The sequence below is a fragment of the Taudactylus pleione genome, unplaced genomic scaffold (assembly GCF_031769625.1).
Source record: "Taudactylus pleione unplaced genomic scaffold, aTauple2 ptg000520l, whole genome shotgun sequence".
NCBI lineage: Eukaryota > Metazoa > Chordata > Amphibia > Anura > Myobatrachidae > Taudactylus > Taudactylus pleione.
In genome coordinates this window covers 7,681,338-7,696,987 of record NW_028284922.1, presented here as the reverse complement: position 1 = coordinate 7,696,987, position 15,650 = coordinate 7,681,338, and the positions used below count along the sequence as shown (strand labels likewise).

Genomic DNA, 15,650 nt, shown 5'->3' with positions numbered 1-15,650 from the left:
AATTAAGTCACCTACGCCCAAGCATGGAAATTCTTAAAATGTGCACTATAATGGCAAACTTAGGGAATCTATGATGTAAAGTGAGGATTAATCAACAGAAACCTTTGAGCATTATTGGGGCAATTCAATTTGTTCTGTGGGCGTCAAAACATAATGGGTGCCCAATGGTGCATCCCCCCCCCCAAGTACCGACTCATCGCACATTTCTGCTCGCCACTTCGGTAGACGGTGAGCAGAAATATGTGCTTCTGCGGCTATTCACGTCATCATCACAACAGCGTCATTGGAGATAACCACAGATGAGCTGCCTGCCACTTCAGCAGTGATGCAGGATTCTGTTCCTATAGAGATCAGATGGGGGAGGGCTTTTCCGGGCCAGGACCAGTCGGTGCAGCTACATTTGGCAATACAGACCATTAAAATATTGTACTGTACCAGCCAATGAAGGCCCCTAGATTCGTGGTGCCCTGGGTAGCTGTCCAGTGTGCCCATACATTAAGACAGCCCTGAGTAAGTGTAACTAATAATAAATCTGCATATTTTTTTATAACCACCACCAGAAATACTGTGGTGGTTGCTTCGGCATTAAAAAAATCAGCATATATATTTTACTCTTAATTTTCATACTAGAGTATGTCTTTAAAAAATATTCAGCATTTTTTTATTGCTAGTTGAAGTAATGTTTACAATGTGTGGGTATAATCTGTTAGCCCAACAAGGTTTACAATATTATAAACTAGAAAGCTTAACATATTAAACAAGGGGACTCCTGTTTTTTATTGACAAAAAGATGGGGGATATCTGGGCATTAGAACCCCATCTTTGGAAAACGTAATGCTTCCCTGTCTATTTGGTCATTTTGGCCTTAAGTGTGTGCAGCCAACTTAGCATTGATGTAAGATAGATGTAACATATTCAAGTCTTTTCTCAAAGTATATAATTAAAACAGAGCAATGCACAGTATATAAACAGTTCTGAAGTAGATAATCACCTTTATAATACAGGTAAGTAAGATAATACATAGATAAAAATCTAAACTTTGAAGAGCTTAATCCGATAACACAAATACAGTATGCACTTTACAAGACAGCCACCACATAAAGGAAAGACACCCAATGCACATACAGTTTACTAGAATAGATAGGAAACATACCTAGTGGCAGAAATAGGGAATAATTGAGATAGAGAGAGGGGGGGGCTCCAATGGCAAAGAGTCAAACAGCCCGGACAAAGACTCAGGACACACATGAGAGACATCTAGTGCACATAAAAATTCCACCCGTTGTCCCTACGCTCAAAGGTTGGAAATTTCAGAACCCAAAAATATGTCTAAATGCTCCCCTCCCATTAGACTCCACCATGAGATGCTCAAAAAATTGACTGAAGCGAGTGTATCTAGGATTGGCCTACTGGAAGTCAATGAGAAGTGGAGCTCTTCTACAGAGCTTCAGGAGAAATTCCCTCTCAGGGAATACATCCAACTGCAACACTATGTAAACTCTGAAGGTGAGCTAAGACTATTGGGAGTGACCTATGCCAATTTGAGAATATGTGCACCGTGCATTGATAAGAAAAAATACAGGAAAGCAGGAAACAGGTCAGTATTCTCTTTATTTAGCCAGTCACTGCTGGCCTCATGCACTATTCCATAGAGCTTCCAGGGAAGATGAGAGGGTAAGACTATTGATGCCTGTTGGGGATGATTATATCGTAGATCCTTACAAGCAGCTTAATGTCCACTATTGGTCCAGGCAGTCATGTCTTATAGCCAACTAATTGGCCAATTAGCTTGTTGTGCCCCTTCTCTGACAGATAAGGTCTGATATATGGGCTGCCCTAGTGCCCCAGGCCTAATGGTGGCTCCATCCACCCCTTTAACAATCTTCTACTACAATATCAACACCAGAAAATGTGTTCTCTTTTTAAGCTAAGGGAGGAGGGGGAGTGCTGTATAATACTGTAACGCACTCAATGCGTCAGTCAGCTTGTTACAGAAAACTTAGGTGACTCATTTCAACATGACAATGTTCCTACTCATCTACCTCATCATGACTAGAGATGTCTGCATCACTGCTCAGTGTACCAATATAGCAGCTGCATCCCTAATAGTTTGATTGCTTAAACTTCCATCAATAACATCACCTAGCAGCCGTCTTTTCTAAATACAACAAGCAAATGGATGTATTGGAAGAGAGTGCTGATGCAGTGACCAATGACTGTCCAATATCGCACATTAATTATTACAAAACAATGAAAATTATGAAATGTTACAGAACAAGATCATCATTTCTAGTGATCAATAAATGTGTTAGCCACTAAGCCAATGGGCAAAAAAAAATATATAATAACATGCACTAGTAATATTAGGAAGAGCTTTTACAGCACGCGCACTGAGGAGACAGGACAGATCTTATAAAGATAGATAGATGATAGATAGTCCCATCATAATAAACAGCGCTATACAATTACATGAAACACATTAATTTCTTTAGCACAATAACACAAACTATGAAACACTGTTAGCTGTACCTTACATATGGAGTCTTGAAGTTTAATATAAAGTGCGTCTCTCTCATCTATGAGCTGATTTATCTCATATTCATTCTTTTTCAGCTCTTCTAGATGCATCTCATGTTCCTGCAATAATGTTTACATTAATATAAATATATAAAAAAAAACAGACTCTATTACAACAATATCATCTGAACAATCTACTGTAAGTAGTTTGCACTATCCAGCACTACATCAGGAAAGTATGTGTACATGGGATGCACCGCTATAGGTCTTGTTAAACAATCATAGTAAAGGGTAATAAAGATTGTATGCAGTTATACTGTCAGCATTATCTTTGTCGACATTGATTATGTTGACAGTTATGTGAACTAGAGATGTGCGGTTCGGTTTGACTCGGATTTGGGCTATATTCATTTAGCTTCAAAAAGGGACGTTATCGCAAAAAAAAGGCTACATTTTCTCAAGAAAAAGGACGAACACGGCAAACAGATGAAAAAAAAACTGGAGAAAAGTTTTCTCCATCCCAGATCGGGAGAAAAAAAATGCAAAATCCCTATTTTTGGCTAAAAATGTGAGGATTTCTTTCAGAACCCTTTGGACACCCACTCTAAAGATAAATGACCCCAATTTTTTTTCGCAAGTTGCGCACTTTGGCAAAATTTTTGGGTAAAAAAAAAATGGATGAAAATGGTTTTAACGTATTGTGTCTGATTTTTCAGGGTGCAGTTTGGATGCGTCAAGTATTTTAAACATCGCACGCGGTCACAGCAGGTGGTTTTTTAACGGTTTTTAAAATTGCATTTTTACGACACGAAAATATACTTACACCCATTTTAGCGTACCCCCAATTTATGTGGGACAGTAATTTCCTGGAAAAAATTGCTTTCTATCATTTTTAATTTTTTTCACCCAAAATTTGCCCGCCCGTTTTTCGCAGATGGCGAAAAAAAGTATTTTCGCTCCTAATTGAATACGTCCCTTACTCGGATATGTTCGGTTCTCATAAACTCCATTATATTGACGTGTTTTGGATAGCAATCCGAACTTGCACTAATCTGGCGATAAGAACCGAATAAAACCGAACACTCACATCTCTAATGTCAAAATGTGAACATATGATATGTCGACATAGTGAAAATATTGACATAAGGGTTAGTCTTAGGCGTCAGTGCTAGGGGCCAGTATTAGTGTAAGGAGTCAATGTAAGGGATCAGTGTAAGGGGTTAGTGCTAGGCATATTTCAAAACTGGATTTTCTATATTGTGATCATGTTGACCATTTATCATAGTCAACATGATGAACATGTGAGCATATTCTGTCAACATGATGACCATGTCAATTATCGACCCAATATACCGAACCCAATAGAGCTATTTGAGACTATTGCCCATACCCAAGAGCCGTATAGAGCACACACTATCCTACAGTAGCACTACACCTATGGGTGAATGTACAGTCAGCCATTGATCATGCCATCTGAGATACTGTATCTGCTGCATTCCATATATCCTGGGGATTCTTAGATAGATCGGATACGATTTGGCAGATAAATACGCCGCTATATTCCCAACTTCATAATTGCTCCGCTGAGTTTGATTGTGAAAAGTCTGGGACGACTTAACCGACGATTTTTACGGCAAAACCGGTCAGAAATTGTCGGGTTTTTTTTATTTCATATAGTTTAAAAAGTATTTTTAAAAATGTTTTTAAATATTTTATAAAAAAAAATATGCCTAGGGGGTGTCTCGTACTTCCCTCGAGTTCCTAGGTCCCCATTATAAAATGACTTCCCACCCCCCATCAGTAGTGTAATGTTTTTTAATTATTATTTTAAGCCCCCCTCCCCTCCAGATTATATCCCTCCTTAACACCTACATACACGACTCCCACTCCCTAACTCCCTGGAAACATATACATCCACCCCCCCCTTCCCTCACTCCATCCTTCCCTGCAGCCACATGCAGAGAGCAGCAGAAATGCTGCATAGGGATGGCCATCGGTGGGTTAACCATCGATGGTTAATCACCGATGGAGTGAAACAATTATGAATCATCGATGGTTTCACCCATCGATGGCCATCACTTTTTTGTCATGGGAGACTTATGATCAGTCCCCCCTGCTGAATGAAGCATGCTTGATGGTATAGTGCATGAAGGGAGAGACTAGCGCTGGCTCGGGAGGGGGGGGAGGCGGTGCGCTACCTTCACCGGCGGCTGCTGCTCCTCCTCCATGCAGCCACTGGGTATATGCAGGGGGACGGCAGGCTGGCTTCTCCGGCGGCTGAGCACTATGGGGGCGGCGCTACTTCACCGGCGGCTGCTGCTCCTCCATGCAGCCACCGGGTATATGCAGGGGGATGGCAGGCTGGTTTCTCCGGCGGCAGAGCACTATGGGGGTGGCGCTACTTCACCGGCTGCTGCTCCTCCATGCAGCCACCGAGTATATGCAGGGGTGCGGCAGGCTGGTTTCTCCGGCGGCAGAGCACTATGGGAGCGGCGCTACCTTCACCGGTGGCTGCTGCTCCAGCATTCTGGAGCCGCCGGGGTATAAACAGTGAGGGAGGCGGCGCTATCTTCCCCAGAAGCTGCTGCTCCCTGGTAAATGCCGGGAAAGGACTGGCTTCCCCGGCGGTACGAATCTCTGGAGCTGCCGGGGTATAAATATAAAGGGGGAACGACGCTGTCTTCCCGGCGGCTGCTGCTCTCATTGGCTGACGGGGAATACACAGGGGGAGACGGGGCAGCGCTGACTTCCCCGGTGGCTGCTCTTCTCTGCAGCCGTCGGGTGCCCAATCACTGTAGCCAGCAGTGATCGGGACATACAGAAGGGGGAGCCGCTGGTATAGAGGGACCAACAGGTCCCTCTGACATAGGCGGCTGTGGGAAGATTCGTTTCCCACAGCCGTCTAGTGGGCATTTCTGACTGGTCGTATCAGATACGACCATGTCAGGGAAAGCCCAGTTTGGTATGGTCGTATACGACCATGCCAGGCAAGTGGTTAATAGCCGCTAAAACCCCAGTAGAAAACATGAAGTAAAAGCATTAAGATTTATCTGATGCAGGTCTAAGAAAAGTCCCATTTGTAATGTGTAACTGTTCCTAAAACAAGTACAATAAAACAGCAATTGCATTGTATCAGCCAATAGCTAGAATCTGACTCACTTTAGTACATATACACCCTAGTGACTGTTTATTTTCATCATGGATATAACGTGATCATTCTGTAAACTATGAAGCTTCTCTTATGTGCTCAGCTCAAATGATGAAAGACTATACTCCTCAGTTTGACTATAACATAACTTCAATTAAAAATAAAATGCTTTATTATTTAAATAAAGCATTTTTCACATAATTTATTTTATTTTTAAAATTTTTATTCTGTTTTTTTTATATATATAATTTTTGTTCTTTATCAACAAATAGAATGGAAAGTACAACTCCAGGCTTACAGTACCACTGGTTCATACATACACATATCCCATGTGACCGTCGAAATGCAGTAAATGAAACCTTACCATTTCTAGCCCGTATTGCAGAGGCAGCTGAGTATTGGTTAGATGAAGATGTGTCCACATACAGCTATCCTCTTTGTGTGTTAAACAGACCTTCCAGTCGAACCATGCCGTGGTGTGACTCAATAGCGCCGAGTGTCTTTTCGTGCAACTTTTTCCACTACAGTTGCTGGTACTATAATGTAGCAATTCGCATGTAGATACAGCCGCAGTCGCACACAGAATATAGGCATGCCCCATATAATTTTAATCAGGATGAGCTGCTTGTGTGTTCCGTCGTGCGCATGCACGAGACCCGGGGAGCGACGGGCTTTCCATCGCTCCGTGTCTCGCACCAAAGGGGGCGTGCTGTCGATGTTGATTGACGCCCCGTGCCTGCCAGACGGAGGCGTTCCCATGGGAACGCCTACCGTCTGAAGCTGGCCCCTCTGATAGAGCCAAAATCACTCCAGGGCTTGTGGCAGGGAGACCCTACCGCAGGGTCTCCGTCGCAAGTCCGATGGTCACGATGGTCAAGACCATCGCGACCATCTTTTTGGCTGCTCGCATATGCTGTGGGTGGTCACCCACTGCTATACGAGCGGCCAGGAGGCCGCTCCATTTTCATGGAGGAGGGCCCTGATTCAGAGCAAGCGCTCTGGTCAGAGCGTCCGGCTCTGAATCAGGCCCTTAGTTAGAAGTACCTATATATTAATTGGAATCCAAAGATACAATTAATATTTATTGGACAGTGCCTTCTAGTGTCCATATTATAATTAAAAATAACAATCCTAGCATAGAAGCAACAAAACGTAATAACACTTAAAGAAAACATCTCACATATATTGGAGTTTCACAGCTAAGTCTTCTCAATAAAATATGTATGTAACTTATGTTACCTTTAAAAGATTATTTCACTTTCACTTTAAGGGATAAACATTGAAATGAATGAAGTTCCTACTGTACTTTCTGCAATTGTCTCTTCTCCGCCTCCATGGAAGTCTGGATGGCTTTAATCTCGGCTGCGTGCATCTTCGCTAAGTCTTCTCGGCTCTTAGCGATCTGCTCCTTGAGATGTTTGGACTCTGCTTCTTTCTGCCGTTTGGTTTTACTGACGTCTTCTTTGTGCTGTCTCATATGTTCGTGTTTTGGGACTGAGTGTTCTCTCAGGGACTAGATGTAAATGTAGTGAAAAACATGGAAGACATGTATTGATTTTAAATGACTCCGCTATCTATACCATGTCAAAATACATAATTCATTAACAAAGATATGTTCGGCTAGCTGTAACAGAGGCTACATTTTAAAACTAAGCCAATTGCCTTAAAGACATCTAACCCCAAAATTTCACACTTTCATATACAAAGCTGGGCCCTTCTAATTGCTATAACTGCACACTGTCTATATGAATTGACTCGGAAGTTGCTAAGTCCCATTCTTCTTTGATCTCTTGCAGTCTCCAACATAAAATGTGACTCCATCTACTCATTGTTATACTTCTACTGCAAAGTGCAAACCCTCCATCACAAACAGCTATGAACACATATATTAGATGAGGTTTAAAGTAGACTGTGCAATTAAAACATTGTTCCCCATGCATAAACCAACTCCAGAGTTATCCACTAACAAACAAATATTTAAAGATTTAGGAATCCAGATTGGAGTCACCAAAAAACAGTGACACATCTGCTCATTCTCTTAAACAGTTTTTAAACTGTAATACAATGTATATACAGTATAATGCTTGTTCCAAATCCATCGTTTATATAATTTCTGACAGCTAAGAGTTGTCAATTTGACCTTCTATTTCAACTTTAGAATATGTTGATGAACTTTTTGCTCCATCTAATAAGAGCGCTAGAGACTAATGGCCTCATTTATCAACGAGTTTATAACTCAAAACTAGTGATAAATATCACTTGTTATGATAAATGGTGCTCAGCCAATCAGCTCCCAACTGTCAACTGTTAGAAAAATGACAGTTGGGAGCTGATTGGCTGGAGCCCCATTTATCATAAAAAGTGATATTTATCACTAGTTTTGAGAGATAAACTCGTTGATAAATAAGGCCCTAAATACTGTCTGTTCTTGCATGCAGGGCAAATACTGTCTGTTCTTGCATGCAGGGCAAATACTCTCTGTTCTTGCATGCAGGGCAAATACTGTCTGTTCTTGCATGCAGGGCAAATACTGTATGTTCTTGCATGCAGGGCAAATACTGTATGTTCTTGCATGCAGGGCAAATACTGTCTGTTCTTGCATGCAGGGCAAATACTGGCTGTTCTTGCATGCAGGGCAAATACTGGCTGTTCTTGCATGCAGGGCAAATACTGGCTGTTCTTGCATGCAGGGCAAATACTGGCTGTTCTTGCATGCAGGGCAAATACTGGTTGTTCTTGCATGCAGGGCAAATACTGGCTGTTCTTGCATGCTGTTAGCAATCATAGACTGGCCTAATGCCTCACAAACCTAAATCAGTTTGTGCTTTTTATTTTACCCCCTACAGCATATAATGTTTTTTTCGGTAATAAATTTTGCTCCCAGCAGCTGTATTTGCTCCCATCTATGAGGCTGATTCTGAGTCAAGTGCAAAGTGGCTGTGTTTGTGGTAAGCCACGGAAGCAAATTTACTACCTCAGACTAATGTGAGTTTCCATAGGGCTAGTACCTGCCCCTTGCTAGGAGCAACAGATTGGTTGACCTGCAGAATGGCACGGAGCTTTAGATACATGCCCACGACACTCCCATAAGACAGAACAGTTCAGGGCGACCGCATTGTTGTAGCCCAGTTCCTTCCCCAAAACGCCTATTTCATACACAGGAAGATCTGGCAAAGATCCATCCGACTCAGAATGGGATGGAAATAGATAAAATGCATAAATGTGCTTTTGCGTATGCGTTGTGTGCTAAAACTTCATGTTTGCCCCTTACTGGGTTTCTGCAGAGCCTTTTAGGATGTGGAAACAGAACAGATTTTTGTACTTCTTCTAAAAGTGGCGACTTAGGCACATTTTATACTGGAATGGGCATTTATAAGTGTATATAAAACAATATAATGAAATTCTGTTAAGACATAAGTGAGGCTCCACTGAGTATTTTAGAAGCAAATAAAGGAAATATTCCAGCAGTGGTATAAAGGAGACAATATGCAGAACGTGGACGTGACATGGTTACTGTTGCTGAGCAGTGTATAATATAAACATGAGAGTATTGAGGAGGAGAGGGCAGAATTTTGGGGGCATTGGTGCTGTGCTGAGGGGTGCATCATCATTTCTGCACCGCCAAAGTTACACAGCAGTACTGAGCTAGCAGAGATCCCATCCTATAGTTTTACTGCATTTTGTGCCTAACATTTGTATCCCAGCCTCAGTGCCAGACCTAATTGGGATACAAAGTAATATAAAGCACAGATGCCCATAAGTGTCACATGTAATACAGACAAACCTGATGTCCTCTCACTTCCATGAATAATTTAAAGCTAACCCAAGCAGTTTTTGTGAAGTGAAATTTTAAATATGATGGGGTAGGAGGTTGTTCTATTGATGACTACAAAACCCTTCCCTGGTGCACATCCGTACATCTGAATATGCATCGACTGAGATGCCCGCTTTGAGCGTCTGTAGACACTGTAATGCCGCCTGGTGCGTCTCTCTACACTACCACTAATTGCACTATCAAAACTTGCACCAGCCCCATTCCAGGTGCAGATTTTCCATCTGAGTATGGCCTCCGATGTTAACTATTAGGCATCTGTGTACGCAAACACTTCAGCGGTACACTCGTGACTCTCCCATAGCACGCCCATAACATGGCGCATATAATGTGACTAGCCACCTCCCAGTCACAGCATATGTGCAGTAGCAAAAAGTTTCGGCATTGAACTTCGGCATTGCGTGCCACTCACAATCAGGCCCTAGGTGTGCGCAGAATGAACCAATTATGTGCACAGGGCCCATAAAATGCCAGCGAGCTCATGGTGTAAAAATGGTCACCTATGAGCACATTAGTGGTAACTGAGCTACACAGTCCATACAGCAGAATGCTAATGACACTAAGGCATAGATAGTGCAGAAGAGACGGCTCCATCTCCACCTTATTCCACACCTATTGGGCATTTATTGAATGGAGCCATCTTATACACAACTGTAATAAACATAACCAAATGTGTGTCCATCATCAGAATAATCCACCAAAATTTATCAATGATTTTTGTTGTTTTTCTTTTAAAGAGTTTCTCTATATCTTTAATAACATAGAAGCTTTCACCGGCTGATAATGACCTCCACAAATAAAAGCAGATTGCACCCTGGGATTTCTACATAATGGGTTTCTTGTCAACATTGTTCGCTAATACAATACCTGCTTTGAGCTGACAACTTCCCTGCTGTCTCTCTTGCTTGCGCTTGTCTTGCTTAATGGCTTCTGCTGCAGTTGATCAATTTGACTTTTTAATTCAGTCAGTTCGGTGAGAGCTGCTTTGTGTGCATTTGACACGGTCTTCATCTGTTCTGTCAAAACATAGCATTGTATTATTGTTTTACCACACCGCAGACATCAGTACACGCGGGACTGCACCACAAAGCATTAACAGTTACTACCTGTTTGTTTCTGGATCTCGCTCTCCTGCTCCAGTAGTCGCTGTTTAGCTACTAAAAGCTCCTCGGCCACTTGTGTCTGTAAGGTTCTAGATTCAATCAACTCCTGATCTCTCTGTTTTTGCTGTAACTCCAGCTCCTAAAAAATGAAGGATTACTGACCAATCACATTTAGTTACAGTGACTACTTTCTGTGACTGCAATAAACTGATTCTTACAACATTTATCATTCTAAACACTTCTCATCTCCTGTCCAGTGTTCGACCGATAGGTCATGTTTTGAGGGTTTCCATAAAGGGGATGTCTACATACGAATAACCATTATTTGGGGCCACCCACCTTATACGTATGCCACCCACCTTATACATATGCCCTCACCATTACCATATTACAACTGCAAACTGCCATTGGTAACAGAAGAGAGAAGACAGCTGCCAGTACTGACAGCTCTCTCCAGTCCCCACTGTCAGTGCACAGCTGAAATATAGATACAGGGGTAGCCCAGGGGCGAGGGGGAGATCCCATGAATGGACACATGGAGGGATGTCAACCTATACCTTAAATGGTAGGTGCTATCAAAAGAAGAACATGGGAGAGATTAGCTGTGCCTGGTTCTCATAGATATCATTAAATGCTCAGTACACAATATTTACTACTATTTAGAGAGAAATAGAATCCATTTAAAAAAAAAAAAAAAGTTTCACAAAGAATATCTAAGTTGCACCTATCACCTATATGAGGAAGCAACCATTGTATAGACTAAACCAATATGGAGTGGTCTTTCACTGCTCTGTTTTATACTACTACCCCTGGTCTGGTTCATAGTTCAGTGATACAGTAGGTGACCCCCTCCTGTGTACTTACAGGTGCAGGCAGATGCACAGTACACAGGGAAGTGGCATCAACAATACCTGCTTGAGAAATCCAAGTTGTAGTATTGGAGGACAAGAAAGTTCTTGAGAACATTAGAGAGAAGTACCTTTAATTATGACAAATTTCTACCAATGCAAGATCACCATACTATTGCACACAATAAACACCATCTGTTCTTACCTGTATCCTTTCTTTCATATTATGTGAATGTTCTTTGACTTCAATCATCTCATGCACCTTCGCCTCAATGTCACCTTTCAGCTCTTCTACTTCCTGCAACATGGCTGCCTCTTTGTCCTGACTACTTTTTCTTTGTTCCTGCTCTTTCTGCTGCAGCTGTTTTATCATCTCGGTAACGGACTGCTGCAGAGCCTTTCTTAGGTTTTCTCTTTCTTTGATATAGCTGCTGTGGAGTTTGCTGGTCTTAAGCGTGTATTCCTCCGTTATCTTCCGGTTCTGCGATTTTAGGCACTCTATTTCTTTACTCAGTGACTGGATCTCCTTACTAAGTCTCTCATTTTCTTTTTCCACAGATCTCTCTTTGTCACTTGCTGCAGTCTCTTTTCTTAGCGCATCAGACTCCTCGGTTAGCTGCTGCAGACGATGTTCAAAGTCGGTTTTCATAGACAGCATTTCACTGGACAAGGTTGCAATCTTCTCGGACTGCTCACGTTGAGTCTTCAGTTCCCTCTCTTCTGTTTGTTTTTTGTACATGGCAAGATCGGCCAAGGTTTGTTCCTTCATTTTATTGTTCTTCTCCAGGGTTTCCTCAAGGTTCTGAATCTGTGATCGCAAGTTCTTCTCCTCCCCAACCAACATCTCACACTGGAGAACCTTTTCCCTTGACTCGTTGGAAAGTAGGTCAACTTCCTTGTGATGGGCTTCTTTTAGAGCTAAAATGTTCACTTCATATTCATCAATTTTGAGGTTTAAAGAATAAATCACCTTTGAAAACAATTAAAATAAATAAGTATTTGTATTACTTTAAAAGTAAACTGAATTTTGTTACGTAATGCTCAAAAATGCCATATACTGAATAAGACATACAGCAACCCAAATGAAATTCCAAAAGGATGCCATAACCGCCTGTTGTGCTTTCCTGAAGAGCCTGTATGTGCTCAATATACAGGTCACTCTCTATTGCTTTATTTCATTGAAGACCTGAACACATTAAAGGTCACATTTATGCAGGAATGAAAAAAAATCTGAAGGGTTTGTACACAAAAAAAATATATTATATACATTAGTGATCAGTAAGGCTGCAAAGACATAGACTGATAGAATAGAAGGGTTTGTAGCGCCCACCTCCCTGCAATCTATCACGACCAGCAGCCGTCCCAAGGGTCCTCCAGTCCCCTATTCCAAGGAAAAATACAGTAGAAGAAATAGAAACGGCGCATAAAGGTCTAACCGGACCCAGAAGACACACTTATAATAAAAAGATATATTGTTTAATAAAACATACAAGTGTAGAAAGTGAATAATCGATAATGAAAATGGATTGAGAGGTCAATGACCACAATGAATATACTGCAGAAAATTAAACATAATAATAAAAAAGGAAAAAGCCTCACATGTATTGTTGGAGATTAGAGCACCAGCTGTGTACTCCAATCACATATATCAAACTAAAGTGCTGTTAATATACACCTCTATTTCATTGAATAAAATCCTCTTCAGGAATAAATGGATAAATGACCTATTATTGGCATAGAAAAGGTAGTTCCGTTATTAGGAATCCATATTGACACAAGTCTTGGATCCAATCATTGGCTGTGAATGCAAAAATGTAACAGATAATGGAGCCAATATTGCCAAAAATATATGTTACTTGCTGAGGTAAAAAAGGGTGAGTGTTTATGCATATAAATCCTCCTCTAGCCCACCTAGGAAAATTAGGCTGGGAGATATGATGTGGATATGTCTCTCACCTAATGTTCTTAGACACTTGCTGCTGTGCACTGGATCTGTGCCGAGGAGAGTAAAGCAGTGATGCCGTCGAAGCGCAGTGTAGAGGGGAATAAATCCAGTGTCAGCGCTGATTCAATTTAGCGCAAAGAAACGTGTTAAGGGTGTCCCTGCTACTAACCTGCATTCCTGCCTTGCTGAAGCACCTGTGAAGTTACAGCAGAGCCGTTTTTCCAACCCAGCCGATAGAGCTCTATCCCCTCTGCTGGAGTCGCAGACAACTCTATGCTCCGGAGTTGATATACTCCTTGCGAGTGCCTCCGTAGAGCCACAGCCTTCCCATCACGGCCCAGGATCCTCCGGTGTACAGTCGCAGCTTTATTTCAGCTAGCGCTAAATTGAACCAGCGCTGACACGGGATTTATTCCCCTCTACACTGCGCTTCGACGGCATCACTGCTTTACTCTCCACGGCACAGATCCAGTGCACAGCAGCAAGTGTCTAAGAACATTAGGTGAGAGACATATCCACATCATATCTCCCAGCCTAATTTTCCTAGGTGGGCTAGAGGAGGATTTATATGCATAAACACTCACCCTTTTTTACCTCAGCAAGTAACATATATTTTTGGCAATATTGGCTCCATTATCTGTTACATTTTTGCATTCACAGCCAATGATTGGATACAAGACTTGTGTCAATATGGATTCCTAATAACGGAACTACCTTTTCTATGCCAATAATAGGTAATTTATCCATTTATTCCTCAAGAGGATTTTATTCAATGAAATAGGTGTATATTAACAGCACTTTAGTTTGATATATGTGATTGGAGTACACAGCTGGTGCTCTAATCTCCAACAATACATGTGAGGCTTTTTCCTTTTTTATTATTATGTTTAATTTTTGCAGTATATTCATTGTGGTCATTGACCTCTCAATCCATTTTCATTATCGATTATTCACTATCTACACTTGTATGTTTTATTAAACAATATATCTTTTTATTATAAGTGTGTCTTCTGGGTCCGGTTAGACCTTTATGCGCCGTTTCTATTTCTTCCAAAGACATAGACTGCATTAGCTATAGATTCAAAGTGTTAGATTATAAGTGTAATTACAATTTGATAACTAAGATAGAGTTACGCTGGAAATCTTGTTAGCCATATGCACACCATGCAAAGACTGACGTGACTTCTCTTTCTCTCTTGCAGGTAAATTGCACCACTGCTCCCATAAGATGCTGTTATACTGAATGCATAATCCCAGCTTTGAAAAATAATTTATATAATTTGTCTCCACTTTTATATTAGGAGCATTTTCTATAAAGGAAGTTTGGAATTTACTGTGAATCTGTGTTCTACCCCTTCTCACAAATTGTTTATCTTAGACTTTATTGCATCCCATTTTAGTGTGTTGAGAACAGGGGGTGGGGTCCCAATCAGTGAGCACACAGAGACATGTTGGTAACCTTAGTTATTAGTGATCAGTAAGGCTGCATAGACATAGGCTGCATTAGTTAGTTTTAGATTGATAACTAAGACGGAGATACGCCGGAGTTAATCTGGAGGAAAACTGAGGGAAAACATCCTCAAAACCAGAACACTTTTTGAATGACAACAAGCAACATACTTATGTGAATTACCAAATTCACCATCAGCTACTATATGCATATCCAGGAAACTCCTTACTGCACTCACTGCTTGGACATTGCAAGTACTCCCCTATCTGTGTGCTGCTCTTGTTGATTGATCTTTGTTGTTCAAAACACTTCTGACTAGATCGGCTCTGTACATTGTAATTTTTGCCTTCATACTACTGAACATCCTGCTTGTACTGTATTGCCTTTTTCCATTGCATCGCATCTGTTCACTTTAAACATTTTTTATTATAATAACTAATTCCTGCACCCACTACTCACATACCTCTCTTTATATTTCACTTTCGGAGCTGCGCTCATACATTAGCAGCACTGTTCTTTTACTTTTTTGAACATTTAACAGCTTTTATCCACACTGTCTGTTCATCACACAGCCTCCACTCCAGTTTTCATCTTGCTTAATACCTTGTCCACAGCATGAGCACTCTTACTTCAAACACCCCCCTTATTCAGTGTCCACATAATCCTCTACTTTATCCATCCCTATCCTTCCCATCTTTTCTTCTCCACTTGCTGTTCCCCTTTTTTCTCTCATCAGTCTGCTTTCCAACCCTCTGCTTCTTTCCCCCACCTTTCCTGTTCCTCCACTCTCAACCACCTCCCTCCCGA

The 15,650-nt window shown here is 41.4% G+C and overlaps 1 protein-coding gene across 2 annotated transcripts in view; it reads right to left on the bottom strand.

Annotated features, from left to right (window-relative positions):
• Positions 1-15,650, bottom strand: part of FAM184B (family with sequence similarity 184 member B) — a 112,703-nt gene that overhangs the window by 26,202 nt on the left and 70,851 nt on the right. For both annotated transcript variants that reach the window (XM_088450634.1, XM_088450635.1), the window contains exons 2-6: positions 11,654-12,418; positions 10,604-10,739; positions 10,365-10,513; positions 6,972-7,178; positions 2,530-2,637 (exon numbers count right to left, since the gene is read on the bottom strand). In XM_088450634.1, the coding sequence (XP_088306760.1) occupies positions 2,530-2,637; positions 6,972-7,178; positions 10,365-10,513; positions 10,604-10,739; positions 11,654-12,418 (1,365 nt within the window). The remainder of the gene's footprint in view (positions 1-2,529; positions 2,638-6,971; positions 7,179-10,364; positions 10,514-10,603; positions 10,740-11,653; positions 12,419-15,650) is intronic.